Source organism: Nelusetta ayraudi, unplaced genomic scaffold (genome assembly GCF_046127955.1).
Source record: "Nelusetta ayraudi isolate G7.1 ecotype Tasmania unplaced genomic scaffold, CSIRO-AGI_Nayr_v1 ptg000048l, whole genome shotgun sequence".
Taxonomy (NCBI): domain Eukaryota; kingdom Metazoa; phylum Chordata; class Actinopteri; order Tetraodontiformes; family Monacanthidae; genus Nelusetta; species Nelusetta ayraudi.
In genome coordinates, this window is record NW_027466098.1 from 9,267,699 (window position 1) to 9,295,549 (window position 27,851).

Sequence of the window (27,851 nt, forward strand, 5' to 3'; positions counted from 1 at the left end):
GTGCTGACGTAATACGTGTGAACAACAAACAGTTGTTGGACTTCCAACAAGCTAGCGAATGGTAACGCCAGACAAAAACAGGTTCAACGTACTTATCCCGGAAAGGGAGACACGGACGAGACTCGTGCGGTCAGAACACGTTTCCAATTTTATGTTTTGCCTTTTCATTTGCGGCAGGTGTATCCTCGGGACAGTTTCCGGCGGTAGCGATAACTTAGCCACCGAAACATGCCAATTGCTCGCAGTGTGTGACGCCTGTTCTTTTTGCGAATGCTGCCGTTCCAAGGATTGTGATGTGATCCGAGTTGCAGCACACAGACAGAGGGGGAAACAAGAAGAGGGACAGCCGCCGGAATATAATTTCGTGACAGAAGAGAATGGACTTTATCGGGAACAAAGAGACGGCTACGCGCAAAGAAGCAGCAGGCATGCGACCGAACACGGGCCTGGACGTCATTGCTGGGCAACAACTTTAGCCAGCTAGCTAACATTAGCTTTGTCAGATTAATGCAAATAAATCGGTTTGTTGTCGAGCTGTAAGATCGCTTGTGCCGACGTAATGGAGGCACCCTGAATGACTCGTTTGTTTCGGTTAGCTGTCCCAGTGCTCCATGTTATTTCCGATTATGTGCTGATGAACAGTGAGCTTTCCTGGATTCCCATTTGGAGCAATAGGAGACGTTTGCCAGGAAATAGTAAACGCTAGCCTTTTATGCCTTATGTCAGCTGCTAAATTCAAAACACTATCAGAATCGTTTTGGTGTCACACGCGTTATGTGTTGAGATATGTGTAAAATTGCGCTTTAATTTTGCTGGTTTTAACGGCGTGTTTGCCACATAATCACAACTCACGTGTAAAAAAAAATATATATATATAAATATATATATACATAGCAATATTTAAATTACACTTTAAATTTACTTCCTGACAGAAAATCAGGTCGGTTGCACACATACATATCTTCTCTGTGGAAAAGGAAAAAAAAAAAAGTCACACACAAGAGACCTTGTCGGTTGGCTCCTGGTTACTATTTAACTTCATATGTAAGCTGTCTGGCACAGTTCGAGTCAAGAGTTTGATCGGAAATGAAAACATGAATATCGAGGAGCAGTGTTTAGATTTGTGCAATGTCAAGACAAAGAGCACTGTGGACGTGGACCACAATACTTCAAACAACTCTGACGCTGCCATCCCACGGATCTCTGAATTGATGACGGATTGTGACACTGATAAACAAAGCATCATTCCCACAGAGGCCTCAGAAACGCACCAGATGCCTCAGCTCACTGACAACCTCCAGGCCGGAGAGGAGGACAACCAGCAGGCACCAAATACACTGGAAATTGATGAAGTCAATGGCAATAGACAGAGCAGCGGCCAGGACAACAGCCTGCTGGTGCAGCCCTCCGATGTCATTTTGTCAAGCGACGAGCTGCTCAAGGACAATATCGTGGTGGACAAAATGAAGGATGACGCCGAAAATGCAAAGTTTGCCGTGGAGGGAGGGGACGACGGCGGCGATATGGACATCGGTGTGGACCTGAGTCTGGACGAAAGTGGAGTATTGGAGGCCGAATCCACAAACACGTCGCTTTCAGAAAATAATTTAGAACCTGAATCTGAGTCTCAGGATGCCCCAGCAAGCAGCGCGGCAGAGAACCAGTCAGATGTGAGCCAGACGGGGAGCACAGAGCCATCATCCACAGACCCAGCTGGATTGTACCCCGTGGTGGAAGAGGGCGAGGATAAACACAAGCCAAGTGGCAAAAGAGTGACTTTTCCCTCCGATGAGGACATCGTCTCGGGAGCAGTCGAGCCCAAGGACCCCTGGAGACACGGTAGTGCTGCTTGCTTTGCTTGTTTCTGCATGTCTGCATTTTGAAAATGTATTTATCTCTTTAGTTGCGCCTGTATGAACACGTCTGATCATAATTGTTCGTTAGGGTTCAAACCCTCTTGGCTGTGAACACAAAAATCTGTTCATTGGTTTAAAAAAAAAAAGAAATGCTTTGAGGATCCTGATTGGATGCTGCGAACGCCAGGTCATGAAAGGTGTGTCGAGTCTCGAGATTTTGCCTCTTAAACAATCAGATCAGCCTCTTAATCCGTTCATAGCAACCATAAGCCTGCCACTGGTTTAAACACAAATTAATGTCTTACTTTTAGTTGTTGGTAAACTAATACAATAGATTGTTTTGGATGTTTTTCAGAACAATGTTGGTATACCATACGTTGCTCTTTGGGACTAGTGCATGACTGTGTTCAAGAAATGGTCAATGTTGATGATGTTGGCACAAAGGCCAACTTAAGTGCTCCCTTCTACAGTAAATGCAAAGCTGCTAGCCCTTCCCTTCACAAATCATCTAAATATAGGCTCAGACCTTTACTGTATGCAAAACTGTGAGTGGATCCCATTACCACTCCTTAAGGTGTGCCATTTTACACTTCTGTTCCTGTTTGTTCAGTGGAAACACTTCCAAAGGAAGCTCAAGCAGGATATGGCACTGTTTTTACAGGGCTGGTCCAAGAAACTCAGCTCTCATAGCGGCCAAATGAGAAGTTAGTTTCTTTCCACATCTACATCGAATCTGTTTTCAGTACTTTCTGGCCTTTTCTCAAGAAATGTTGTTTGTTTGAAATAAAATAAAACTGGCAGTAACTTACAAACCTGTTTTGGTCGCTCAGCTCATAATTAGTCTGACTTGGTAAGTGATTCTCAGCTTTGTATGTTTGCTGTCTTCACGGTAGTGGAGATTTCTTAAAGATAAGAATGGCGGCCACTGCTTGACGCAAAATGCGGTAAATCTTCAGGTCTACCCCGTCCTCAGTCACTGGAAAAGTCTATCAGAAAGAAAAAGAATATTAATGAAAAACAATTGAGTTTTCCTAATTCAACCATTACCTGTTAGGGGGTAAGGAACACCATTGCACTAAATATTGACACAATAGTTATTAATGGAGTTAGTTTAAAATATCAACAATGCTTGTTAGGATTTTTTTTTTGTTTCTGACATCTTCAGGAGACTTAAAAATGCACCGGGTCAAATTGACCCGGGAACATCGTTGCTGTTCCTGACAAACGAACATAACAGGAGGGTTAAAACCACAATATCCTGGAAGCACAATGTTCAAGGCATCAGTTTTACCTGAGTGTAAATAGTTCTGTTACTACACCTGCAGTTAGTTTAGGGCAACATTTTCCCTTTGCTTTTTTTTTTTTTTTTTTAGCAGAATTTAATGTTGAATTTAATCCAACAGGACAGTTCACAAACGTTTTGTGTGTTGTTATGTCTTGACATACAGTGCTGATCTCAATGCTTCCATATCAGTTTTCAGAGGGCCTGCCAGGCTTGCGAGTCTGATAGGAGCCTACATTCATTGGGCTTCTTTGGGGGTAAAGTCTACTGCCCTGTTAGCCTAGATAGGCAGGACTTTACGAAACACACACAGCTGAAAATTTGTCAGCGGTCTACGTGGCTGCAAGCTGTTTGTATGACTGAAATCTGCTGACCGGTGTAGAAATAGAGTGGTGCAGATGTAGATCCAATGGAGGAAATAAAGATTTCTTTGTTTGTTTTTTAGTTCAGTCGGTACAAAGTCTGTTGTTCAAATGGCCTCACCTGTACTTAGGAAGGAGTGCCTTCATGTGCATCAGTTAATGCATATTTTGGACTGCATGCACTGAAATAATGGTTTTAGATGCCTATGTTGGAGTTATTAAGTCATTTGTATCAAACCAAAACCCTAACCAGTGATCAATTATTTGGGACAAATGGCAAAATGAACCTTTATGCTTTTTGGCAACGTTAACCCAAAACCTGGCATCTCCTGAACTTTGAGAGTCAGTGAGGAACATAGATAACATTCAGTACCAACATTGTTATGCAATACGCTCTGGGATGGTGGCCAGTTAGAAAGTAAACCTGTTAACATTTAGGTATTACAACAACAAAAAATGTGGACACAGTATTTTTTTCACATTTATTTCATCTCTCTTTATTTTCCCAGAAAATGACAGACTTTCACTCTGTACCTTTGCAAAGGTGCCCTTAATTCATTTGTGTGTGTTTTTTTGTTTTTTTCTTTTAAAACATCCACACCGCCGCTATCGACTGCCACGAAAAAACAGCTTTGGCATTAGTTCCATTGAGATGTAAGAGCTGCCACTCAAAGCAAACCTTTGAGGTTCAGGAGGCAGCAGTCAGAGCAACAGTAGAACGTAGGTGCGGTGTCACATTTCTGTTTCTTCCTTGGCTGTCTCATCTTCCCAGACTTGAAGTTGTGCAGCTTAGTGGTATCAGCTGGCAGACGGAGACAAAGACAGATACAGCCGGCTGCTCGGAGCTACCTTTTCATGACGTACTTGCTTAGTTGTGTTTCCTTTTTTTTTTTTTATACGTACTATAAGAAAAGTAGTCTTCATATTTCTGAAGGAGATAACATTATTCGGCTGATTTTATAACCCTGTTCAGACACTCCCTCCAGGCCCTTGGCGAAAGTTATCATATCCTGAAACGACTGAGTTTGTTGTGCGTCTCCTCCCTGCACCTCTTTACCGGTCCTCCCCTCTGTTGCTCATCGCCTCGCTGGAGCTCAGGCTTATCTCGGAATTGTACCTCATCACACTCGGTGTGTGTGCGCCAAGTCATCTTATTAGGATCTTATCTCATCTCATCATACCTGTAAACATCTGCAAACTTTTCATTTAAATCAAATTATAATATATGTTGTATTTGTAATCTCGATTTTCATCGCAGACGTCGATAATCATGCCTGCTTAAGTACTGCAACTTGACAGATACATGCAGTATGGGTGTCGGCAAGCTATGATGTATGGGAAGTTCAGACGGTTCATTTACGGCAAGGCTGATTATCCTGTTAGCGACTGAAGTCTAAACTGCATGCAATCTTGCTAATGTCATTAGAGCTAAAACACACCAGGAACTTGGATGTTTGAGTGTTAGGTGGACATGGACAGAACTGAAATACCTTGTCGTGCTTGTACAAAAGCATTTTATAAGGGTGCCAGAAGAATAAATTAGATAAAGGCATCGTGGCTTTCCATTTGAAAAGCTAACTTTTTGAATTGTTTAATAGATTCCATTAACACATCAAGGCTCGCCGTGCGAGTCTCGTTGCTCTTCCCTCCTCTTGCATGTGGAGCTTCCGGTGCTGCTGCTCAACTGGGGGAGGCGACGAGTTGTACTCGTGCATATTTTCAATCACTTGTGGTCAGTGCGTCCTCTGTCCCGCTCCATGTTAGCGCTCAGACCGGCTGGAAATGTACTGCAGGAAATCCTAGTTGTTTGCAGCTTGCATTGCTCTGACTCAGTGCGCACCAGGCTACGCCGCGCTGTCCAAAGTTAGAGTGCACTCGGTCTGACGCACAACTATGAACCAGCTTTTCTATTTCATTTTTTTTTAAAAAAGAAAGAAAGAAAAAGAAGTTCCTGGGAAATCAGAATTCTGCAGGTGCTGCTCACATTGAGGACTCACCGCTTAACAAACAGAACTAAATTGTGTGTAATTGAGTGTTACACTTTATCCAGGCGTGCCTGTGTATTTTGTGGTCTAGAGTTTATATATTTATTTTATATTATACTTATCACGAAGCACCAAGAACGTTGATTTTTTAAATTTATTTATTTATTTATTTATTTTTGTCTTCATTGCGGTAAATGGAGCCTTTAATATTAATGTGGGGGATATTGTTTTGTCATGTTGTGCATGGCTGTGACCTTCACAATGCAACTCGGGCATCAGAGACCACGTGAAGCCAGCCACGTCCAGCAGGTGCTTGCGCGTCCCGGTGCTCAAACCTAAAGTCACGGGTTGAAGTATATCATTGCGCTCTCTCTTTCTCTCTCCCGCTGCGAACGGAAGACAAGCACAGACCCCGTCCTGCGACTCAGCGCTTTTCTCCCCCTCTGTGTGTTTGTTTACCCTCTCGTGCCTTTTGGCTGAGAGGAGCAGAAGCCTCAAGCAGCCGCAGCACAGTCCCCGCCTCCCCGCCCGCCGCCACCTCTGACCGTCAAGGTGGGCAGCTGTCGTGTGTGAATGACGCCGTTGTCGCCGTCTGCACGCGCGGCGGTGCGGAATGGCCGGCAAAGGAGGCTAGAAAGTGGAAGACGGGGGTTATTTTGAACGCTGACACATGCACGTTGACTTGGAGCTGGCAGTGCCTTTTCTTTTTTTTTGTTCCACCACCAACGTGCTCACATCTATTTCTGGATGCTGGACCGTGGCATTGATATGCTGTGAACATTGTTAACCCAACATTTGCATGAATTCCTGCCGTTTGGGGGGATTAGTTGTAGTAGTAGTAGCAGTAGTAGTAGAAGTGGTAGTAGTTAGGGATGCAAGTTATCGATTAATTCATTAATCGTTAGTTGATTGACCATATCGATCGATTAACCATTGATTGATAAGCGGCGATTTTTCCTGAGAACCAAAATTTCACAATGGAAAATGCTTAAGGAACACATTATTTAACAATAAATAATGTTGACGGCCCAACGTGACCCATTTTTGACTTTAAGTTGACTTCTAATGGGTCACATCTCAACTTCTTTTTTTTTTGAAGTTGTTTGAAAGTAACTCGTTCTAGGTATGCAGGTATACGCCACGCCATTTAACAAAAAAAAACCTATGTAAAAAATGTTCAATTAATTGCAACTAATTTAATTTAATCGATTAAGTTCTTAATCGACAATTAATCAATAATCAATTCATTGCTAACATCCCCAGTAGTAGTAGTAGTTTTCTGATATTGTCCTTGCAACATTAAGCACACTTCATTGCATTTGGCATCTTCGTCTAGTATGGTCCAGCCTAGTTGCTGGTACTGTGGGCACATTTTAGTAAAAAGTTACCAGATTTGAGGCAAATTTAGAGATATTTTATCCAGAATCAATAAAACCGATATTGATATCGTCGTCTTCTTCCGTCTTGCGTGAAACAGTTGAACGAGTCAAAACGACGACTCGTGTTGCTTTGACTGGAGACCAAAAAAAATTACATCTTTATTCAGTGTGATACACAACGCTCTCAACTTTATTTGTTCTGCAACTAGTGATCCGTTTTGCGCGGATGACCTGCAAACATTTCACAACTTTCACTTGCTTGTTTTGCCCTTGTCGAAACAAATGGGAGGAACCGTTTATTTTTCCAAAAGTCTGTGTGTTTTTCCCCTCATTTGTTGCACTTCGAGTCACCCGAAAAAGCGCCACGCAATACAATTGAGAGTTGTCCGCTTATCCGCCAACCCCCGTATCCCCCGGAAGTTTAATATAAAAGCAGCTTCAAATATGCTGAGCGTGACCTTCTTTGATAGGTAGCAGGTTTTCACAGGCCCTCCAGGTTTGGTTTCAACATTTCCTTCTTTTTTTCTTTTTTTTTTTCCAAAGGACTGTAAAGAAGGCAGGGTCCTAACATGTTGCCTTGGATGTTTTAAGGTGTTTGCAGCTACTCTCTGATGCACTTACAAGCAAGATATGAAAAGACTTTATCCAGCAGCACCCGCTAAAGCTTTCTGCAGGGGTTCTTTGTAGTAAGTTTGCTCCGTGTGAGTCTCGTCATTCTTATTGTATGGATGGTCTGGGTCAACGTGTTCTGACCTGTAACCACTATATATACCACTATATTTAATAATACTTCAAGTTGTGAGCATTGACACTAAGTTGACTTATTGTATAATTAAAACTTATGCTGATATTGAATTAGTGTATTGAGTTGGTTTCATGTTGGCAAAATGACCTTTTATGAACTGCCTCTTGCTCAGTTTAAATGAATTAGTTTCTGTTGTTTATTGTGGTAATCAAATGACTCTTCTTTCTGTTAAAATGTGTCCCATATTAAGTGATGACTGCATGTCTTCGTTTAAAGTTAATCCATTACTTTTGCTCTTTTAGTACAGTTATTAAAATGTCCCCTATTTGTTGATGAATAACCAACGTTTGAACGAGTTTGAAATGGCAGCCACAAGAATGTGTTCTAATTACATCTGCCCGAGAATCAAAGGACACGCACGCCGAGGAAGCCAAACGCTATTATGACATGCTGGAAATTGTTCTGGTAGCCTGAAATGTGACCTTATTATCTTGTAGAAAATGTGTGCGTCAAGATAAAACGGCAGAAAATGAGATTGAAATATCGAATGGCAGTGACGTCTAAAATGAAAGAGGCTCGGACCAGGCGTCGTTTTGAACCCGCTCTGCTGTGTGCTGTCAGCCAGGGAAACCGACATGTGAATTTACAACTAAACCTTGACCTCATCCTCCGCTCCAAGCGCAATCAAGGTAGCAGGTTTAGATGTGTTCTGTTACAGCATGTGCACTGTAGAGATAAATATTCCTACCACGTGTAATGTTACCGTTGGAAAGTTTGACATACTTTTATTCCCAAGTACAAAGAGTATATGCCCGTGCTTGTTGCAGCTCAGCTGGTTGCTCAACATTAATCTTGTTCCCCTTTGGTTTTTCTTTGCCCCGAGATACAAATTCATCAGATTTTGCACTTGCAGCAAAAGTGCAAACACTATTGCTTAAAGCAATCATTCAAGTAAGTTTTAGACCCTAACTGCGCCTGACTGTTCCACTCTCACTGTACATATGTTAAACAGATGAAATCAGATTGATTTTTTTTTTTCACCCTGAATGCAAACCCGTCAAATCATTTCAATAAGTTCAAGTGTAGAGTTAATGGAACTAGTGCCACTCTCCTGAAGTGAATCTGTGCACCTGCTGCAAAGACATCACTCACTCGCTCTCTCACTCTCAATCACTGGGAAATATTTTTTTTCTTCTTCTGAGGTGTTCAGGTTTAATGATTGAGGGATGGAAGAGGGCTGACTTTCACCTTCCAGCGGTTTGAATTTGTTTTGGCTGAAAGGAGGAGGGCGGACTTGGAAAGCGCCAGCTGTAATTGAAGTGTGGAAATGTGTATTCTGTACTTAACACCCAGCGTTTATCTGCTGTTTTATTCCATATAATCTGCTATCACGCTGGTGGAGTGGCTCATTTTCATTTAGCGCCGGCTCTGTTAGCCACACACTCGCGCCTGTGAAGTTGAAGTTCCCTCCAGACTTGCTGCGGCATCATCATGTCTAATCCTTTTGCCCATGGTCTGACATTTGGACTTTTCTTTTGGTCGGGGAATTAACACGGTTATCGAGAACCGCGCTGCTCCCCACGCAGTTCACCTTTAAATGTCTCCTTGGCCGACCACATGGCGGGTTATTAAGTTTGACCCAATTATGCAAACCAAGAGGCTCGTACTCTGAATGCACTGGTTGCTGCTGTTAAATTCAACTGATTTTTTTTTTTTTTTTATATATATGTGTATATGTGTTGCTTTGTCCCAATTGGTGTGATGGATCTCAACAAGAGACTCTCAGCATCAAGATAAAGAGAAGAAATAAGCCTGAGCCATGAGAATGTTAAGCTGATGTATTGATACCAGAGTGCAGTACTAAGTCAGAAAAGTCTCCATTAGTGACTTGTGGACACACTTTGATCTCACATCAAACTCACACACTCACTATTTGTCCTCTTATGTAACTCCAGATTCTGCTTTTTCTGTATTTATCCAATCATGCCTCTGTTTCTTCCTTCTTTTAATCTTTTCTTTCTCAAATATTTTTTTTCCTGTCTCAAGCACTTCACTTCCTCTCTCAGCCAGAAAAGTAGCCTGGTCAGTCATATGACCACACATGCATGCACGCACGCACACACACACGCACACACGCACACACACAAAGAACAAATGCCTCCTTTTTGCTAACCCAAATGTGATTTTAATAGCTCCTGCCAACAGCTTTGTGCCATCGAAATAAGCGGACTTGTGTGCGTGTGAGAAGCGGTGCTCGGTGTCACCGCCTACAAGGCAACAAATCTTCGCTAACCCGTTTGCTGTGCTCTGTTTTTCGCAGCTCACAACGTGACGTTGGAGGAGATCCTCTCCTCCTACAAGCAGGCCTGTCAGAAACTCAACTGTAAACCCATCCCCAAAGTCCTCAAACAGATCCAGGTGAGGCCGACCGTCCCGCCGCCCTAATGCCTAAACAGATTTTCCTTCAGACTTTTAAGTGCATTTGGATCCTTTTTCTTTTCATTCCACCCAACCAGAAAGACGCGCCGAGGTGGCGAAACAATGCGGGGAGTAAAATGTGAATGAACGCGGCTGTATACTTTAAATAGACGTCATAATCCCTTCTCAAATCCCTCTGGCAGGGTGGGAAAGCATCACAGCCTGCAACCGGCTTCCACCCCGGTCTCTCACTCCAGTGCACCGCTGCCAGCCGATCCCCCTGGGCTGCAAAACAACACTTTAGATTGATAAATACTTCACCAGCGGGACGCCGGGCTGTGCCGCTGAGGGCCAAACCTGTTTGCGTGGATGGAGACGCGGTGGTTGTGTCGCGTCTGCTAAGGTGCAGTGCTGGCCGTCCCGTCTCATCCTGCCACACAAAACACTCGTCCCTTTCAGGCGTTGGCAGAGACGGGATCAAAGAGGGGGTACAAGTTGTGCAAGTTCCAAACCGTTGAGGTCGAACTCGCACAACTCGTTTGATACTCTGGAGAGACTGAATAACAAAGTCGACACGCTTGCTTACCGCGTTGTTTTTGGCAGCCACAAGGGAAACAACTGGGCGGAGGCAATTTGGTGGCCCGACAATTTCATCAGGACAATCTTGGTCATTGTGTAATATCCACGGTTTGTTTCCTGTATTCACTTCGAACCTTTTTTTTTTCCCCTGATAATTTACAACACTTTAAGAAGCCTGTTGATGTGGTTGGAGAGTTTGACGTGCTGGCAAAAGATCCATCGGTCAGAGGTGGCAAAGTATTCACGTTCTGTGCTGAAGTAAAAGTACAGATACTCATGTTGAGAAACAAAAAAAAGTTCTATTTTTGTCCCAGCACGATAGTTTTGTTCTTTTCCAATTGCAGCACAGCCAAACTGCAATCAGTGATAGTTCTGACCAGTGAGCCATTATTGGATGTTTACACTTTTAATACCAATAATGAGTTATTTTCAACATTTTTATATCTCTGTACTGAAAACGTACTGTTCAGTGACCTCAAAGGCGAGGTGCTCTAAAAAAAAAAATAATAATCTCCCTCTAAAATATCATCCACTTTTAATATTGAATTACACAACAGCATCGTTCAAATAGCTCCACTTCAAGCAACTACTGTAATGTAATAAGTGAATTACTTTTAACAGAATTTGTATCGTTTAAACACGAAAGTAACGAGGATGCTTTTCCAATTTGAGGAGCGGAAAGCGCAGATGTTTGTGTACAACTGCGGGGAGTAAAAATAAACTCTGCCCCGTGTCGGCTGACCGTTTCCACCTGTAATCGCCGCCATTTGTCGCACCTACCGAGCGGAGGCGGACAAGTGTCGAGGCAGCCGCATCTCTGTTATCTGCGCTGTCGGCCAGCGCTATCATGTGTCCCCCTAATCCCTCTGAATAAGCACTTCTACAAATCCAGTGGTGGAAGGAGGCCTCGGGGGATTTCAGCCCTCGCAGTCGTGTGTGTTTAGATCTTCAATTCCCTGCTGGAATATTCTCTCTCTCTCCCTCTCTCTCCCTCTCTCTCTCTCTCTCTCACTCACTCTCTCTCTCTGTTTGAAACTTGTTAAGAACTAAAGGATTGTATATTGACACACCTCCTGAAGGAGTTCCACTCATTGTTACACAGAGAGTTGAAGTCTTGATGTTTGGTCACAAAGCCTCTCAGGAAGAGTAGGAAATGGGCTTTCTGGCTTGTTGATAACAAACGCCTCAGCGGAAGTTCCTTCAATTTGACTGATATCGTGGATGTCAGTTGTCAACTTTTTTTTTTTTTTTTTTTTTTTTTCTTACCCCCAGTCAGCCGTCGACTCAGAGGCCCAGACAGATTTCCCTAAAACTGAGCCCGGTGAAAGCGTCCTCACAGCAACAGTCTATATTTGAAGCGTTGTAGCCCGTCACATGCTCGGCTTTGTTGGCTTCTGGTGGTTGTGATTGCACCCTGTGACCAAGCCGTGTGTGTGACTCACTGTATATTATGAGTTTGCACAGACTTGAGTGGAGCAATGAGCCACACCACCACATAGTGGTATTTTCCACTGCTTTTTTTCCGTTTTTGGAGGCTCATCACTTCAAGGTGCACCGGCCTGGAGCTCTGCTATCGTAATGCAGCTACGCCAGTAGAGTTTCACTACCTCAGCTCTCCAAGTACATAAACACACTCAGTTCGTTTACATGACACTCGGGGGAAAAAAACGAATTATTTCCTCAGTCTGATTGTGATCGGACAACTGATGTGCGTGCAAACGCGTTGGCCTGACTCAGATCGGAGTTTGCGAAATCCGATTGAGGCACCCAGATAATGCGATCAGAATTTGAATTTCTCCGTCATGTGTACACCTGGACAATGCGAGCGCACATATGCGAGCGTCTGCCCCCCCCCCCACCACCGAAACAAAAGCACTCAAGACACGAGCTCCTTCAACGCATGGCGCTACTACGAGTTTGCGGATAACCGAGGACACAACGAGAACCTATTTAGTTCATTTGTGTTCTCCAAAAAAAAAAAAAAGTCTGCAACGACACGGCGCTCTGTACAACTCGCCAGGTTGTTCAGAACAATGGTGCTTCTCACCTGGAGTGGAACTGCGGCTCGTAGCTTAACAGCTTCACAAGTCCACAGAGTTTCGCAAATGATCCGCGCGTTATTCGGAAATGTGTTCAAAACCCTTGCGCTACCGTTGTGTTTTTCCACTTTAACACGATAAAAGGGGTCGGTAGATACGTTTCATTGCCTTCACTGAAGCTCCGTATAAACTGTTTTGTTGGTTTTTGCGGTCGCTTGTGGGAAACATTAGTGCGAGAGCAGCGTCGGCCGACTGCGGCAGGGACACACGAGCCTTTCTCCTGCGGGTTATGTCACCCTGCAGCCCACCCTCGTGAACCCTTGACGGGGCCTCCCGTGCACATTTGTACCCGCGGGCGTGTATCCCCGTGCGAAAGAGACCGCGTCCAAGTTGCGCATACGGTAATCGCACGTCGGTGAGTCGAGTGCTTCCGGAGGAGAAAGACAGAAAAACAAAGGAGGGGGGAAAAGGAAAAAAAAAAGGTGGAGGCCTGTGTCCACCTGGTGGGCTCGTGGGAGGAGCTGTGATAACATCTCAGCCCCGTGTGGAAAAGCACGGCTCTGTGCTAAACTGCCGCCGCCATCCTCATTTACGGCCGCCATTGATCTCCGCTGGAAGTGGCCCGACCGGAGCGAACCCCGCCTTCTCCTTTCTGCCGAGTCACCCTCACACCACCGGCCACATAAATAGACCCGCCGCCTCCGCTGCCCGCCCCCCCCCAAAAAAAATGGCCGGTGGCTGAAATGGAGGACCTTCGCCCGCTCCCCACCACCTCTAAATGATTTCTTTATTAAGTCGAGCTGCTGCTCGCACACGTGGCAGCTCGCCAGAGGCTCTCCCCCCCCCCCTCACCCCCGCAATGGCCGTGTACATTTTTGGAAAGCTTTCTGCTCCCGAGTGTTTACAAGGGTCACTATTTAGCGGCTCCATGTTAAGTGCGTGCCATACGGTGGCTCCCAGCAGATTTCTCGCAGCCCGAACACTTGGTAGTCCCGTGTCACATTTCTGCAGAGATGATTCCCTCGCAGGCCTGCCGAGTGGAAGCCCCTTCTGCACTGAGCTCCTCTTGTAGGCGCAGCAGGGGCATTAAAGATCCAAAAGCAAAGGGGTCGCTCCATAACACAACACAACACAACACAACACGGCACAACACCCGTGCCACATCTGAGGCATGCCGTGCGCTATATTTAGGCTCTCGCAGGTCCATCATAGACACATTTACACTGATAGAGCCATCCTCAGTCCTCAGTGGCAATTTTGATTTCAGATAGTGTGTGTGTGTGTGTGTGTGTGTGTGTGTGTGTGTGTGTGTGTGTGTGTGTGTGTGTGTGTGTGTGTGTGTGTGTGTGTGTGTGTGTGTGTGTGTGTGTGTTTAACGCATTGGAATTTGTTTTTAGATTAATATTAGGAGATTTTTGGTTTAAAAAAACACATGACGGTGCTTAAAGAGGCCATTTGTGATTTTCCACTCTGTCAGATGTACAGTAATAAAAAATGTCATGTGACGCTATAGTGGTGTTGTGTCTTCTGGGGTGTGTGTGTGTGTGTGTGTGTGTCCTCTCTGTCTGTTGCTATGGCGGCCTTTCTGTATCAGTGCATGTGAATCTGTGCCTCCTCTGCCGTGTTTCCAGAAGGACCGCTGTCAGTGACGGACCTGCATCCAGTACAGAACTCAACCACTTAAGCGTGCAGATGGTTTACTTTCATTTTAAGTAGCTTTGGGTGGGGAAAAAAAATTGGACAAAAATCTTTTCATGATAGTGGAATTCTGTGTCTGAGGGGGGGGGGGGGTTTACACGCTTTGCTCAGCTGCGCTCCCTTGTGGTGGAAAAAGACCACGCATCGCCACTTTTAAGTTTCACAGCTTATTTATCTTGAATAAAAACAAACACCTCCACCATATTATTTTTATTGTAGCGTGTCGCACTTTTGTAATTGGCGTGTATTTTTTTTTTTAGACTAGGCTATTAAGGCCTTATAGGAGGCTGCGAGCCCTCACTGCCACTGGCCCGCTGTATCTCTGTGTGTGTGGAATGGCAGCGTGGCCGGGGTTACGGGGTTCAGGCTGAATGCAGCCAGTGGTCGACGACAGAGGGGATTGTCCGCTACATAGTTTTGAAGGCACACGCTGTTTCGTGCGCAGGTGTGCAACGTCGTTTCCAACCTTTTCATCTGAAATGGCGCGCAGTCAGAAGTGGGCGCACGGAAATGATTGGAGCGTCGCACCTTGTTCGAGCACATGTGGCATTTTGCGAGTGTGTTGGTTTTTTTCTTTCTTTTTTTTTCTTTCTTTTTTTTGGGTAATGTTACCGAGCTGCACAGAACCACCCCACGGTGGCTTTGAACACACTCAGCTGTTTTAAACCAAATATTTCCTTCCGCCTCCGCTGCTGCTGCCGCCGCCGCCGCCGCCTCAGCTTCCCTGCAAGCAAAGCAGCCTTCAGTCAACGCAGCAAGAAATGCAATGACTTTGTGCCAGTGGTCATCAACAGGTGTTTCAGAAGACGAGAAGTCCAGAAACATCAGCCGAGATTTTGTTCAACATATTTCAATCACCAAAACGCATGAGGTTTGCTAGTTGGTGTTTTTTTATAGACTATTTGTCACGTTCTGACCGCTGATGCTTTTGTTTTTTCAGGAACTGAAAGACTTGACGCAGCGAAATGAATGCTTGGATCTCAAAGGTTTGTAGCGCGGTCATTGTCGTTGACTGAATCAGTAAAATGATGTGTTTTGTTTTGATTGTGTCAGATTTTCTCTCAACGTAACCTTAAAAATTTAGTTTAAATGTGATTTTGTTTTTTTGTTTTTTTGTTTTTTTTAATGTCATCAGGAGAGAAGCTGGACTACAAAGCGTGCGAGTCTCTGGAGGAGATTCTGAAGAGGGTCCAGTTTAAAGTGATCGACTTGGAGCAGACCAACCTGGACGAAGATGTATTTAAATTCTTTTAAAATTGAACTCATATATTCCTACCTGTTGATTTTTACTTCTGTTGTTTTTTTGTTTTTTTAACTCTTCGTCGCTTGCGTTGCGCTTTCGGCCGCACTCCGATCCTTTTCATTCGCTCCCGACGCTCTGGTGGCATGTGCAGTGTCTGCCATAGCTCTTCACTTTACTCCAGATGTCCAATAATGTAAACACAATTGAGCGGCTTGGGCTTGTGCACACGCACAGAGAGACAGTCAGGCGTTTTAGAGCAGCGCAGCGCAGCGCAGGCCCTCACCACTTTCTGTCACACTGAACTCTGAGTGGATTGTGCAGGACTGCGTGTAACAAACACGCACAAGACCAGTTTCTATTTATTTATTTTTTTCCTCCTGGGTGGACATGCTGTATGGAGCGGCTGCGAGTCTGTCTGGCTATCTCGACGGCAACCTCTGGTTCAGCGCTCCTCTAAATTAAACATAGGAACTGAATAATTTAGTGGCGTGCCGCTAGATGATCCCAGGGTCAAAACAAAAGGTTCAACAGGTGGATGAAGTACAGTGATGTATTTTTACGACTTTGACCTCTGCGCGTCAAGATGATAAAACCAACATGTTAAGTTCCAGATGTTGCTTTTTTTTCTCAATAAGTGAAACATGAGTAAGTGAATCATTTTTGTGAGAGACCTAAGCTGCATAGCACCAATACACCAGCCAACTATTTGGTCCATGATAACGGCCTATAATATTTGTCTGCATAAAGATCGGCCCTGTTGGGTTCCTTCTTTTGAGCCAAAACCGTCTCATGGAATTTTACCAGAAGGCGTTGCTGAGTTTCCACAGAAGAGGAAACTGATTCATTCATTCTGATGTCATTGTAGAGTAACACTACATATTAGTCGGTGTAAAAGAGGTAGTGGAGGTTTATACATTCTTAGACTAACCTTTTCATTCATCACTAAATAAATTCCTGCTTATTTTTAATAGCAAACAGAGAAGCGGTGACTTTATAAAGTCCCAGCTGCCCTAAAATACCACCAAGCGTGTAAAGACCGACCCGGAAATGTGAATAAACACAACATGAGTCAATGACTGAGACAGTCAGACGGTTGCATCTCAGTCTGAGGCAAGAATCCCGCTTTTCACTTGAATTCTGAGTTGATGAAGGCTCACAATGGGGGACGCAAGAGCGCAGTTAATCTCTTAAGCGTCAAAGGGAGGCACTCGGCGGGACGTTTCCCCTCCCAGAGCTGCGTGTCTGCAGTCTTTTGTATGGAAAGACTCCTGCCAGACCAAAGGTTGACTTCACATGTTTTCAGGAGCTCGCAGAGAAGCAACAGCCCAGCTTTTATTCAACTGGCTGTGACTCATCTACCCCGCCCAGTAGATAAACACACATGTGTACACTCGGCAGTGTCGTCCTCAGCACACACACACACACACACACACACACACACACACACACACACACACGGGAAAGGTTAGGGAGGCATGCTGTCAAACTTTATCACCTCCCATCAGTGCTCATTACTACAAGCTACTTTCCACGTCTTTCCCTTAGGGTATATGGTTTATATAAAAAAAAACACACACACACACACACACACACACACACACACACACACACACACACACACACACACACACACACACACACACACACACCAACAACAACAGCAGCAGCAGCACCAGCAGCAGCACCCAAACATGAATAAGATTAAAGGGCTGCGGTCACATGAGCTCTCTTTGGCCTTGTGCTGCATCACCTGATGCTTCACTGCACTGCTCCTTTGTTAAACATGTCGGTGCTCCAGAGATTAAGCCATTCATCCATTAAACAATCACAGTAACATTTTAAAAGGAAGGAGAAGTTCCCCAAAGGAAAAAATCAAACCTCTGCGGGTCTAAAATAAAAAAGAAAGGAAATGAAAAAAGTGGGAGTTTTTCCACTTTTGTACATGCAGTGTTTGGTTTTTTTTTATCGGTTTGTTTTTTCTAACTCTGTCTCAAAATTTCACTTTCAGTTTATTCCTTTCTTTTGAACATCATGTGTAAGGGACACGTCACAAAGCTGGAGTCTCTGAAATTACGTAACTTTGGCGATGGAATTCACTCTGACCTTGGACAAGAATTATGGGCGGATTGCTCTCAATTGTCAAACAGCGCCACTGTCACACAGGCTTAATGGCAGAGGTCAGAGGTCAAATTGACAGTTTTTTTCAGACACTAAATTGTAGGTCATTACCTCGATTACATGAGGCACATTTTTCAAGTGAGGCAATATAATCTATCGGTGGACTCAATGGATTTTTGGGGTGGAAATTGTACTTTGAGATTTTTTTCACGTCCTGTCATTTGGTAAAATTGCGTTCATTGGATTTTGGATTGGAGTTTTATTAAAAATGACAAACATCTTATTCCCATGCTCTTCTCTCTCACTGTGTGTGTCCCCGCCTTCACGCTTGTAGGGCGCGTCTGCTCTCTTTGACATGATTGAGTACTACGAGTCGGCCACACACCTCAACATCTCCTTCAACAAGCACATCGGCACTCGAGGATGGCAGGCGGCGGCTCACATGATGAGAAAGGTGAGAGGCTGCTGGCCACACCTGCGCACAGTAACATTTGTAAAAACAGGCATTTGGTTAGAAATGAGTATTTCTTTCATGGAAATGATGCAGGGGAAATTATTTACTCCGGGATCCTAATTATTGGAATTTATGACTGACATACGCTGCTCACTATAATATGTGACCAATCTGTACCGTGTCTTTACGAACTCAACAAAAAAAATACATTTTCAGTTTTACAGAATGATTTGGAGGAGATCGAAAGAAACAGAACACCAAAGAGACAAAGTCATTGTGTAATCACAAGTATGATGGTGTGAGCAGCTAATTTCCCCTGCTAAACAGATTTAAGTGTGTACCTCTTCTATTATTTTAGTCAGGCCTTTGAAGCCCCACACATAAGAAGTTTGCGGGCAGTTTTGTCAAACAGACTGTTGGCAGAAACCTTCAAACCAATTGGAGAAAGGTCCCAGCAAGCTGATGCACTGACCAGAGTGTGCCAACACCTGAAATCTGTGTCTTGTTTTGGTTGCTCTGTGCAAACAGATCACCTCTCTGTCATTCACACCTGCTCATCAGACGATACTGCAGCGTGTTTGGGGATGATAAAGGGCCTCTTTCACAGCAGTTCATCACTAATGAGCGGTTACTTTGTCAGGAATGAAGATAAAAGGGTCAAAGATGTGAAGGACATGTACTTGTACGCCAGATGTTCTAAAAGGCACCTCGCCTTTTTTTTCGCTTCAGCTACCATCACCAGTGCTTTCATTTCTGTTATCACCAATCGTCAGACCAAGACGGTTTACACCTCCAGTTACCTCCCACTATTCTGAGCTCAGATTTCGGTCCGCACTTGTTCATTTTCCTTTACGTCTGCTTCTGTCCTTCACAGACCAGTTCGCTGCAGCACCTGGACGCTCGCAACACCCCCCTGCTGGACCACTCGGCCCCCTTTGTGGCCCGAGCGCTCAGGATCAGCGGCAGCCTGGCCGTCCTTCACCTGGAGAACGCCGGCCTGTCCGGCCGACCGCTGATGTTGCTTGGTGAGACGTTCACGACGCCCTCAGAGAACATATTGCCAGGGCTGCAACCAATTAGTCGACGTAATCGATTACGTCAACAACATAATTTTATCGACGCGAAAAATTTAAGCACCGACGCGTTGTGTTATTGTTGTAAATTGCTGAATGGTGCAATCGCACTCCTGCCGCAACGTGCTCATTTGTACCTGCAGTGCAGTACTGAGCGCTGAGGGTGGCGGTGTCGCTCATTGTTTACATCCTGCAAAAAACAGGGAAGAAGAACGGCTTCTTCTCTGAAAGGGCTTGATAACTAAAGACCCAAAGTTTCTAATGTTTAGGAATATTTCATAGAAAATGAACTAGCGAAACACGTTAGGTACAAACTTTGTGAAGCTCACCTAGCATGTCATGGCTTAGGGTTAGCACGTAACACCTGAGACGCCGAGACCCCGTAGTCGCTGTATCGTCACGCACCGCAGAAAGGAATTCGCAAATAACGTCGAGGACAGATATTTCGGAGACATTTTTTAAATGACATGCTTGTTTGTTAATTCATAATCAGCCTATGACGCAAGTACATCGCACGTCGGAAAATCATGGAACAAGATAGCTTAGCGAACGATAGTTCACTGGTACTTTACGGCAGTAAATAATGAATTACAGCCCCTGTCGATGCTAGCGTTTATACTGAATTATAACACTCTTTCCCTTATTACTTATGAACTGGGTTATTTAGGGCATATTAATTCGATATTTCAGTAAGTAAACTGTTTTTAAGTAAAGTAAATGAAGTAAGTAAACAATATTTTTCTAAGAAAACGGTTTAAGCTCTTTAACTTTTATAAACATTGCATATAACCTTTAAATCGTGAATTAACATACCTATGATATTTTGCGTTGTAAAATATAACAAGTATGTCACAGATTAATGCTTTGTAGGTCATTATTTTTTATATATATTTGTTTAAAAACATATGCTGTCAGAGTACAACAGTATAACGCAGGTGTGATCTAAGTAGGTTAGGTTGAACAGAAGTCCGAAAATAGAGGTGAAAATAAAGAAGAAAGTCATGACTAATCAACTCCTCGTAAAAATATTCGATTTATTAGTCGACATCAAAAATAATAGTTAGTTGCAGCCCTATATATTGCATGGCACACCCCACATGTTCTCATTCCCTTTGTCGTCCACAGCCACCGCCCTGAAGATGAACATGAACCTGCGGGAGTTGTACCTGGCCGACAACAAGCTCAACGGCCTGCAGGACTCTGCCCAGCTCGGCAACCTGCTCAAGTTCAACTACAACATTCAGATCCTGGACCTGCGCAACAACCACATCCTCGACTCAGGTACGCAGCGGACCAAATTTAAGACAAGTCAAGTCTTGCGTTCGTCTCACTTTTGTTGGTGAATTTTGCAAAATGTCTCACAAGATGCTGCGTTGTGTGTCTGTCTTGTGTGTCGTGACAGGTTTGGCCTACGTGTGCGAAGGTCTCAAAGAGCAGAGGAAAGGACTAGTGACCTTGGTGCTATGGAACAACCAGCTCACACACAACGGCATGGGCTACCTTGCTGCCGCACTGGTATACACACACACACACACACACACACACACACACACACACACACACACACACACACACACACAATAAAAGCAGTCTTCGACACTTAACACATATATACTAGCTGTTTTTTATGACTGCAGAGGTCTGCCCAGTCTTGTCTAGGTAGGCGTCATCTGGCTGAGTTGAGCTAGTTAAGAAAGAGCCAGTCTGTAAAATTCTCTAGAAGCAGTAGAAACACAGTGCCTGCGCTCAGTGTGTTACTGCCTCACAACCAAAGAGGGAGTCTGTCCAACCTAAAGTCTGCTGGTATCTGCCATGTTTTTTAACCATAGAAGCACGGAGGAGAACATAAAATAAAATTTAGGATACAAATGTGCAGGATTTGGCAGCATCAGCAGCGCTGTTATAGGTTTGCAGTGAACAGCCGTGCAAACCAATTTAACGTCATCTTGAGGCCCATTTAGTACTTGATGGCTCAGGAAGTGAACAAGTAGCTTGAGGAAAATGATTTGCAGTAAATTGTTTTCGGATATTACTGCTTCAACAATAGTTTTGTAAACCTGCTTTTGTTCTCTAACAGCGGCGTAGCCAACATTTCAGAAGTGATAGTCTTTCATGCAGTGACTTCTCCTCCTCTGGAGACCCCTTGGTCTCCCAACATTCATGGTCTGCCTGGAAAATAAAGCAAGCGCTGCGAGGTTTCCAGCATCTTGTTTGAAACGGAAACAACTCAACAATAGAGATGTTTTTGAAGTCACATCACGGGCCTGCAAACTAATGCGAGGCCTCTAGTGTGGGTGTCGCCTCAGGTCGCCTCGGATGGTGATTGATGATGTCATCAGCCTCACACTCTTTATTCCATCGCCACCTCGTTGGTTGTTTTTTTTGTTTGTTTTTTTTTTTTGCGTTTCAGCTGCCTACACTGTTGCTTTGTCATTACAGCCTCAGCCTTTGCAGCTGGGGGTCAGATTTGACACACATGACATAAATAACACTAGCGAATGACTGTCTCGTGTTTTTTGATTTTGTAACAAGATATTAACTTAGCTAATATGTTGCTGATGTTTGACCGATTAAGTCCTCAGTTCATCCCCATTTTGGCCAGTCAGCTATTTTTTAATATATTTTTAGACAAACACAAACTCGTCTGAGAAATTCCTCTCCTCCATCTGCCGCGCCATGCGAGATGTTGGACCAGATAGCAAAAAATAAAGCGAAAGCATCGCAGTGAGACGCATCCCATGACATTCCCCGCAGCCAATTCTTCCCTTTAGAAATAACTGTTTACTGTAAAATGTCTGACTTTTAGAGCAAATTTATTGTTTGGACTTAAGAGTCAAAGTCAGTCAAAAAAGAAAATACATTTTAGAGTGGTAGAGTTTACTTTTTAAAGAAGGTGGCTGTGGTAAAATAAAAAATGAAATAAAATCTGACATTGTCCAAAAGCTACTTTGGCACATGAAGTGTCCAACAACATGAATGTAACACTGTGAAGAGTTACCTCTTAACATAAACATTGGCTTTTATGGGCACAACGAAGCATGTTATGGTTGGTTATATTTCTGGAGTTGTTGAAGGACACACACACACACACACACACACACACACACAAGCTAGTTGAGTTTTAGCATGTCTGTCTGAAGGCCCCAGATTAGACCTGGCACTCTCACCCCAGCTGGCCTGGGGCAATCTTGGGTTCCTGCTAGAAGTGCTGGAAAGTTTCACTAACAGGAAGGAGGGCGAGAACTTTCTGCTAAACCTGCTGCCACCTCTACCCGACCTTGCACACGCAGAAAATAAATGGATGGATATTAATACAATGCACGTTCCCTTTTTCTTTTTCTTTCAGCCATGCACACAGAGTCTGGAGACTCTGAATCTGGGCCATAACTCAGTGGGCAACGAGGGAGTCCACAAACTGAAGGACGGGCTGATTGCCAACCGCTCCGTGCTCCGACTGGGCCTGGCCTCCACCAAGCTGTCCTGCGAAGGTGGGCACCGGTTCCCGCTCGGCTCTGCCGCGGGGGTGGAATGTTGCGGCGCTGTTGTTGTTTAGTGCCCCGTTTCTCTGTGTACCATAGGGGCCGTGGCCGTGGCCGAGTTCATTGCCGAGAGCCCCAGACTGCTGCGTCTGGACCTGAGGGAGAACGAGATCAAGACAGGTGGCTTGATGGCCCTGTCGCTCGCCCTCAAAGTCAACACCTCTCTGCTGCGCCTCGATCTTGACAGGGAGCCCAAGAAAGAAACAGTGAGCACGGGAAAAGGGGGCGCCCAAGAGTCGGTAACCGGGCCCGAAACAGGGATACACCGGGTGTCTGTGTATCCCGTGTTTTTGTCTCAACGGCAAAAATGGCCAAAATATTTAAAGATTACCTTGTAATCACAGCCAGGTGATTTATAGAAGGACTTTTCTGAGTGATTCTCTGCCTTTTGAGAAAAAGAGAAAAACATTTTTTTGCAAGGAATTGTGACTTATCGAGCAAGACGGTAGACTGACGCAGTGCAGTCGATTGTTTTCAAGAATCTCAATCATCAAAATTTCACTTTGCTAATGTTTTCCAATAATAAAATGTGTCTTTGACCTGTCGCTGAACTCACCAGAAATCAATTTTTACTGCTTTTTGATTTTTACTGCATGAATAATGTGAGGTTGCCCGCTGGGATGCAGGATGCCATTAAAGTCCTGAAAATGATTGGACCTTGAAATTAATATGTATTGTTTTTTTTTTCTCTTTCTGTCTGCTTTGCTTTTATTCGTCTACTCAGGTAAAAAGCTTCATTGAGACCCAGCGCGCCCTGCTGGCTGAGATCCAGAACGGCTGCAAGAGGAACTTCATCCTGGCCAAGGAGAAGGAGGAGAACGAGCAGAAGATGAGGCAGTCGGCGTCCATGGCCGAGATCGCCACCGAGGACGGGACGAGGGAAGAGGAGGAGCCGGCGGCCTCGGAGGAGGAGAGCAAAGCGGCGGAGGGGAAAGAGAAAGGCGACGGGCCGGCGGCGGGAAGCGACGGACAGCCGGGCGGCCAGCCGGAAGCGGGCGTGGAGGCGAGCGCCGCTCCGGCAGACGCCGAGTCCGACTCAGACACTGAGGATGAGGAAGAGGAAGTGAAAGTGGTCTCAAAGCCCTCTTCTGCTCCTCTCAGCCAGCCTGCTTCTCAGACTCCACCCCCAGCGGCGCTGTCCGTCCACAGCCACAACTCCTCCTCCTCCCCCTCCCCCTCCCCCTCCCCATCCCCCACGGCCGGGCCCAGCGCCATCTCGGGCATCACTGTCACCGAATCCCCGGTGCCTCCCGGTACACCTCCGTCTCCCGGCCGCTGCATATCCGTCTCCAGTCCAGGACGGGGCCACAAGATCTTCATGGTGACCCGCGTGGAGAGCCCGCCTGAGCAGCAGCAGCAGCAGCAGCAGCAGCAGGTGCAACCCCCGCTGAGCGCAGCTGCGGCTCCCCGTCAGAGCTCAGAGAAACACACCGACGCAAACGCGACTCAGCGGGCGTCGCCTTCATCTCAAACGCAACTGACACGGGAAGACCTGAAGGAGGCGCCGTCCCCTCCGACTGACTGTAAAACCGAGGAGCCCTCAAGTCCCACGCAGAGTCGCACACTAAAGCCGCAGCCCGCAGAACCCGCTAGCACTTTAGCCCCGGAGGACACGGAGCCAAGTCAAGGAACGTGCGGCCCGACTTCAGAGTCGTCGCAGCCCACGGAGGAAGAGGAGGGTCGCAGAGAAGGAGAGGAGAGCGGAGGAGGAGGTGAAGAGAGCCCCAACCACACCAGCGTCTCCACAGAGGCAGCGGAGAAGCAGCCTTCAGCATCTGCTTCGCCACCGGAGTCTCAGATGGACCGAGAGGAGAAAAACACAGCAGAAGGCTCGGAGGATAATGAAAATCAGGCCGGCCAAGAGGAAGCAGATCCAGAAGCGGAGAAACAGGAAGATGAAGCCGTCGATGAGTCGGATCCTCCAGCAGGGGGCGACTCGAACGGTCCCGAACCCGCCTCCGACTCCCCGGACGAGAGCTCCGCCGACGAGGCCGAGTGTCCCGCCGAGGCTCCGGAGGAGGGCGGCGTCGCCTCAGCGCTGCCCAACGGGCTGAAGCCCGAGTTCTCCCTCCACCTCCTCGACGGCGACAGCCCCAAGCCCGCCAGCTGTGTGATGGAGCACGGTGAGTGGCGGCCGTCGCTAGTAGAATAGTGGAAGTTCCTCCTGACTAATCTGTGCTTCCGTGCTTCTTCTTTTTTCTGCGCAGTGAGCGTCAGCTGCGGGCAGGAATTGGAGGAGATGCTGCTGGAAGCCAGTTTGGAGACGGGCAGAGACGCACCGTGAGGCTGTGAGGTAAACCACGTGATTGGCTGATTAGATATTTGGATTCAAAGAACTTTATTTGTCATACTATTTTTGAATAGTTCTAATGAAATTAGAACTCAGGGCCCAGGTTAGCCTAGATAAATTATAAGAAAATAGAAAAACTACGCAGAGAATGTATTTCCTTTATTTACTTAGAACATATATACACTTTCAAAGTGACAAACCTATGAACAAACATTAGTACCTACAAGTACAAGCTTATTTACATCTTCTGTCTACATCTTCGCTGGTCACACAGAAAGAATATCAGTAATTAAGAACAAGTTACAAGCAAACGAGAGGCAGGCAAAGCGGATACAGCTGAAGCCAGCGGGCTTTAGAACATGACATAGTGGTTGGCTAATGTTTAAGACTTGACAGAAGTCAGCATCAGACAGCGGACAGAATTTGAGTGTGTGCAACTTGACCGAATTAAGTTTTCTTCTTGGTCGTTACAGCGTAACAAAGGTTTTCTCATTGCAACGGGTTTCTGAAGCGCAAAAACTCATTTTCACGTCGTGTTTTTCGCTTGTTGTGTCGATTTCACGCTAATTCAGTGCGTTTTTGTCTCTCTCAGCAGGGAACTGATGACGGACGGGGAGAAAACAGGACCGAGACGGCTTCGCTGTGACCGGTCGCCCAACGCTTTTGTCATTTCTTTGACTGTTGTTTCCACCATCATGACCCTTTTTCCCCACCAAGGACAGAGGGCCCCCCCCCCCAACCCCTGGTGTAAAAGCTGAACCTCTGCGAAATTAGGAGAGTAATCTACGGATGACGCAAAGGACAAAAAAAAACAAAACAGAAAAAAACTCTTTAGCGTGAGGCTGCGACTGTGAGGAAGCACCTCTGCGCCCACACTACTCAATCAATAAAACACAATCGACCAAAATCACAGTGATCAATGCGTTATTATGGTTCTGTCGCATTTTGACAAGCAGCAGCAGCAGCAGCAGCAGTGAGCGGCGAGGTTGAAGAAGGAGAAGGCAGGATCAAACACTAACCAAAGACACAACCCAGGAACTGCCACCTCGCTGGGTGGGGATGGGGGGGGGGGGGGGGGGGGGTCTGTAACAAGCAATGAAAGGACTCAGAGACTTTTCCAATGGTTTGGGGGAGATAAGAGGGGTGTCCGGTTGACTGTCAGGAGACAGAGTGGCAGTGGTGGGTGGGGGAGGGGCCTTGCTGAGTGCACCTGCTGGCTTTAAACACTTTTTTTGTCTGTGTATCCAAGGACGCCGAGGATGTCCCGACTCTTTGCTCATCGTTCTCCCCATCCAGGAAGCAAAGGAAACCTCACTTCCCCGCTGTCTGTTCTTACGCGCTCCCGTCACTTTCTTGGCGCCCTCCTCTGGTGGCGTCGGGGAGCTGCAGCTGTATCAGAGGAAACCTGACTTGAAAAGCTTTTTTTTTTTTTCTGTGAATGTCAGAAGGTCCTCCTGCCTTTCAGAGCCTGACCTTCTCGCCTCCACACACTGCAGCTGCACACACTACAAGCTGAACCATTCAGCCTCTCGTCTTCGTGTTGGACCCTCCCTCTGTCGCGCTCTCCCACTCTCAGCCTTCTCTTTCACTTTGTGCCATCACACTTCTGTCACTGCTCCACATCCTCCCATTTTCTTGTTCAGCTGCTTTGAGAAATCAGATATTTTGTATTTATTTTATAGAAATATTTCTGATTACCCCCCCTGCCCACCTTTTCTTCACGTTTTCCTTTTCATTTGGGTTGCTTTTAAAGATTTGCCCAAATATTTTTGATGTATATTTCAGATTAAAGCTAGAGAAAATATTTAGTTTGGGTTTTTCTTTTTGTTTGTTTTTTTTTTTCGGGGTGGGGGGGGGGGGTTTGATGGTTGAAAAACAAAGACAGCAGTCAGGGTGACTGGGCATACGGAGGCAGCAATCCGCTCCAAGCAGACTGTATTTCAACACTGTTCTGCACGGTGGACACAAGAGGGCGCTGTGGATCCCTGTCGTTTCCCATCAGAGCTCACAGTCCAAGCATCATTATCATCAGCAGCAGCAGCAGTTTCTGGTGACTCTTTCTAGTAAAACTCCTGCCTCTGACTAAGGCAGTGAAACTTGTTTGTGAAGAGAGCTGATGCTTTCGTTTTGTTTTGTTTTTCTTCTCTGCTGAAAAATAAGCAGCAGCTCCTCTTCACCCAAACACAGTTTGCTCCCCTCACCCCCCACTGTTTGTTATGCTTTAATTTTTAGAAATTTTTAATAATGAATTGTTAACTTAAAAGAAAATGTGCTGGTAATCACAAAGATATGTATGGCGAAAATTTGTTCCTCTCAAATAAAGTGCATGTAATAATTCATGTCGTGTCTGAATCATTTTCTTAACCAGCCATGTCTGCAGCCTCTGGCTCTTTAAACTGCACAGTTGTGTGTGTTTAGTTTAATCAATGTTTTTAATATTTAAACTCATCGCCAGCTCTGTATCATCACCCAAACTCATGACCGCTCATGAGAGTAGGGAAGTAAATTTCCCGGTAAATCAATGCCGTTGCCCCAAACAGTCTGTTCAACAGAAAAGTCAATGTAGGAGTGCTTGCAAGACTCAGCAGTTGTAAGTTAGAGGTGCTCTTTGGATGGGGGAAAAAACAAGAAGAGTAAAAGTCAGAAAAGCCCCAGAGAGAACCTCTCTGAGGAAGACTTGATTGCCAAAACACATAAGAGTTTTTGATGGTTTTGAATGTAACCAAGCCGCTAAAATAAAGACTTTTTAACTTTTCTATGAGAGTGCCTTGGACTTTCTCCTGTTTTTGCA

The 27,851-nt window shown here is 45.4% G+C and overlaps 1 protein-coding gene across 2 annotated transcripts; it reads left to right on the forward strand.

Moving 5' to 3' along the window:
- Positions 1-27,399, forward strand: ppp1r37 (protein phosphatase 1, regulatory subunit 37). Of its 2 annotated transcripts, none has more exons than XM_076036144.1 (13): positions 1-1,839; positions 9,930-10,027; positions 15,284-15,329; positions 15,479-15,579; positions 18,039-18,158; positions 19,033-19,183; positions 20,357-20,512; positions 20,634-20,746; positions 22,578-22,719; positions 22,810-22,976; positions 23,495-24,893; positions 24,978-25,063; positions 25,653-27,399. In XM_076036144.1, the coding sequence occupies exons 1-12, from the start codon at positions 1,095-1,097 to the stop codon at positions 25,052-25,054; spliced, it is 3,315 nt and encodes a 1,104-aa protein (XP_075892259.1). In that variant the 5' UTR covers positions 1-1,094; the 3' UTR covers positions 25,055-25,063; positions 25,653-27,399. The 2 variants fall into 2 exon arrangements, with proteins under 2 accessions (XP_075892259.1, XP_075892260.1); XM_076036145.1 differs by having other exon boundaries at positions 25,656-27,399.
- The last annotated feature ends 452 nt before the right edge of the window (positions 27,400-27,851 follow it).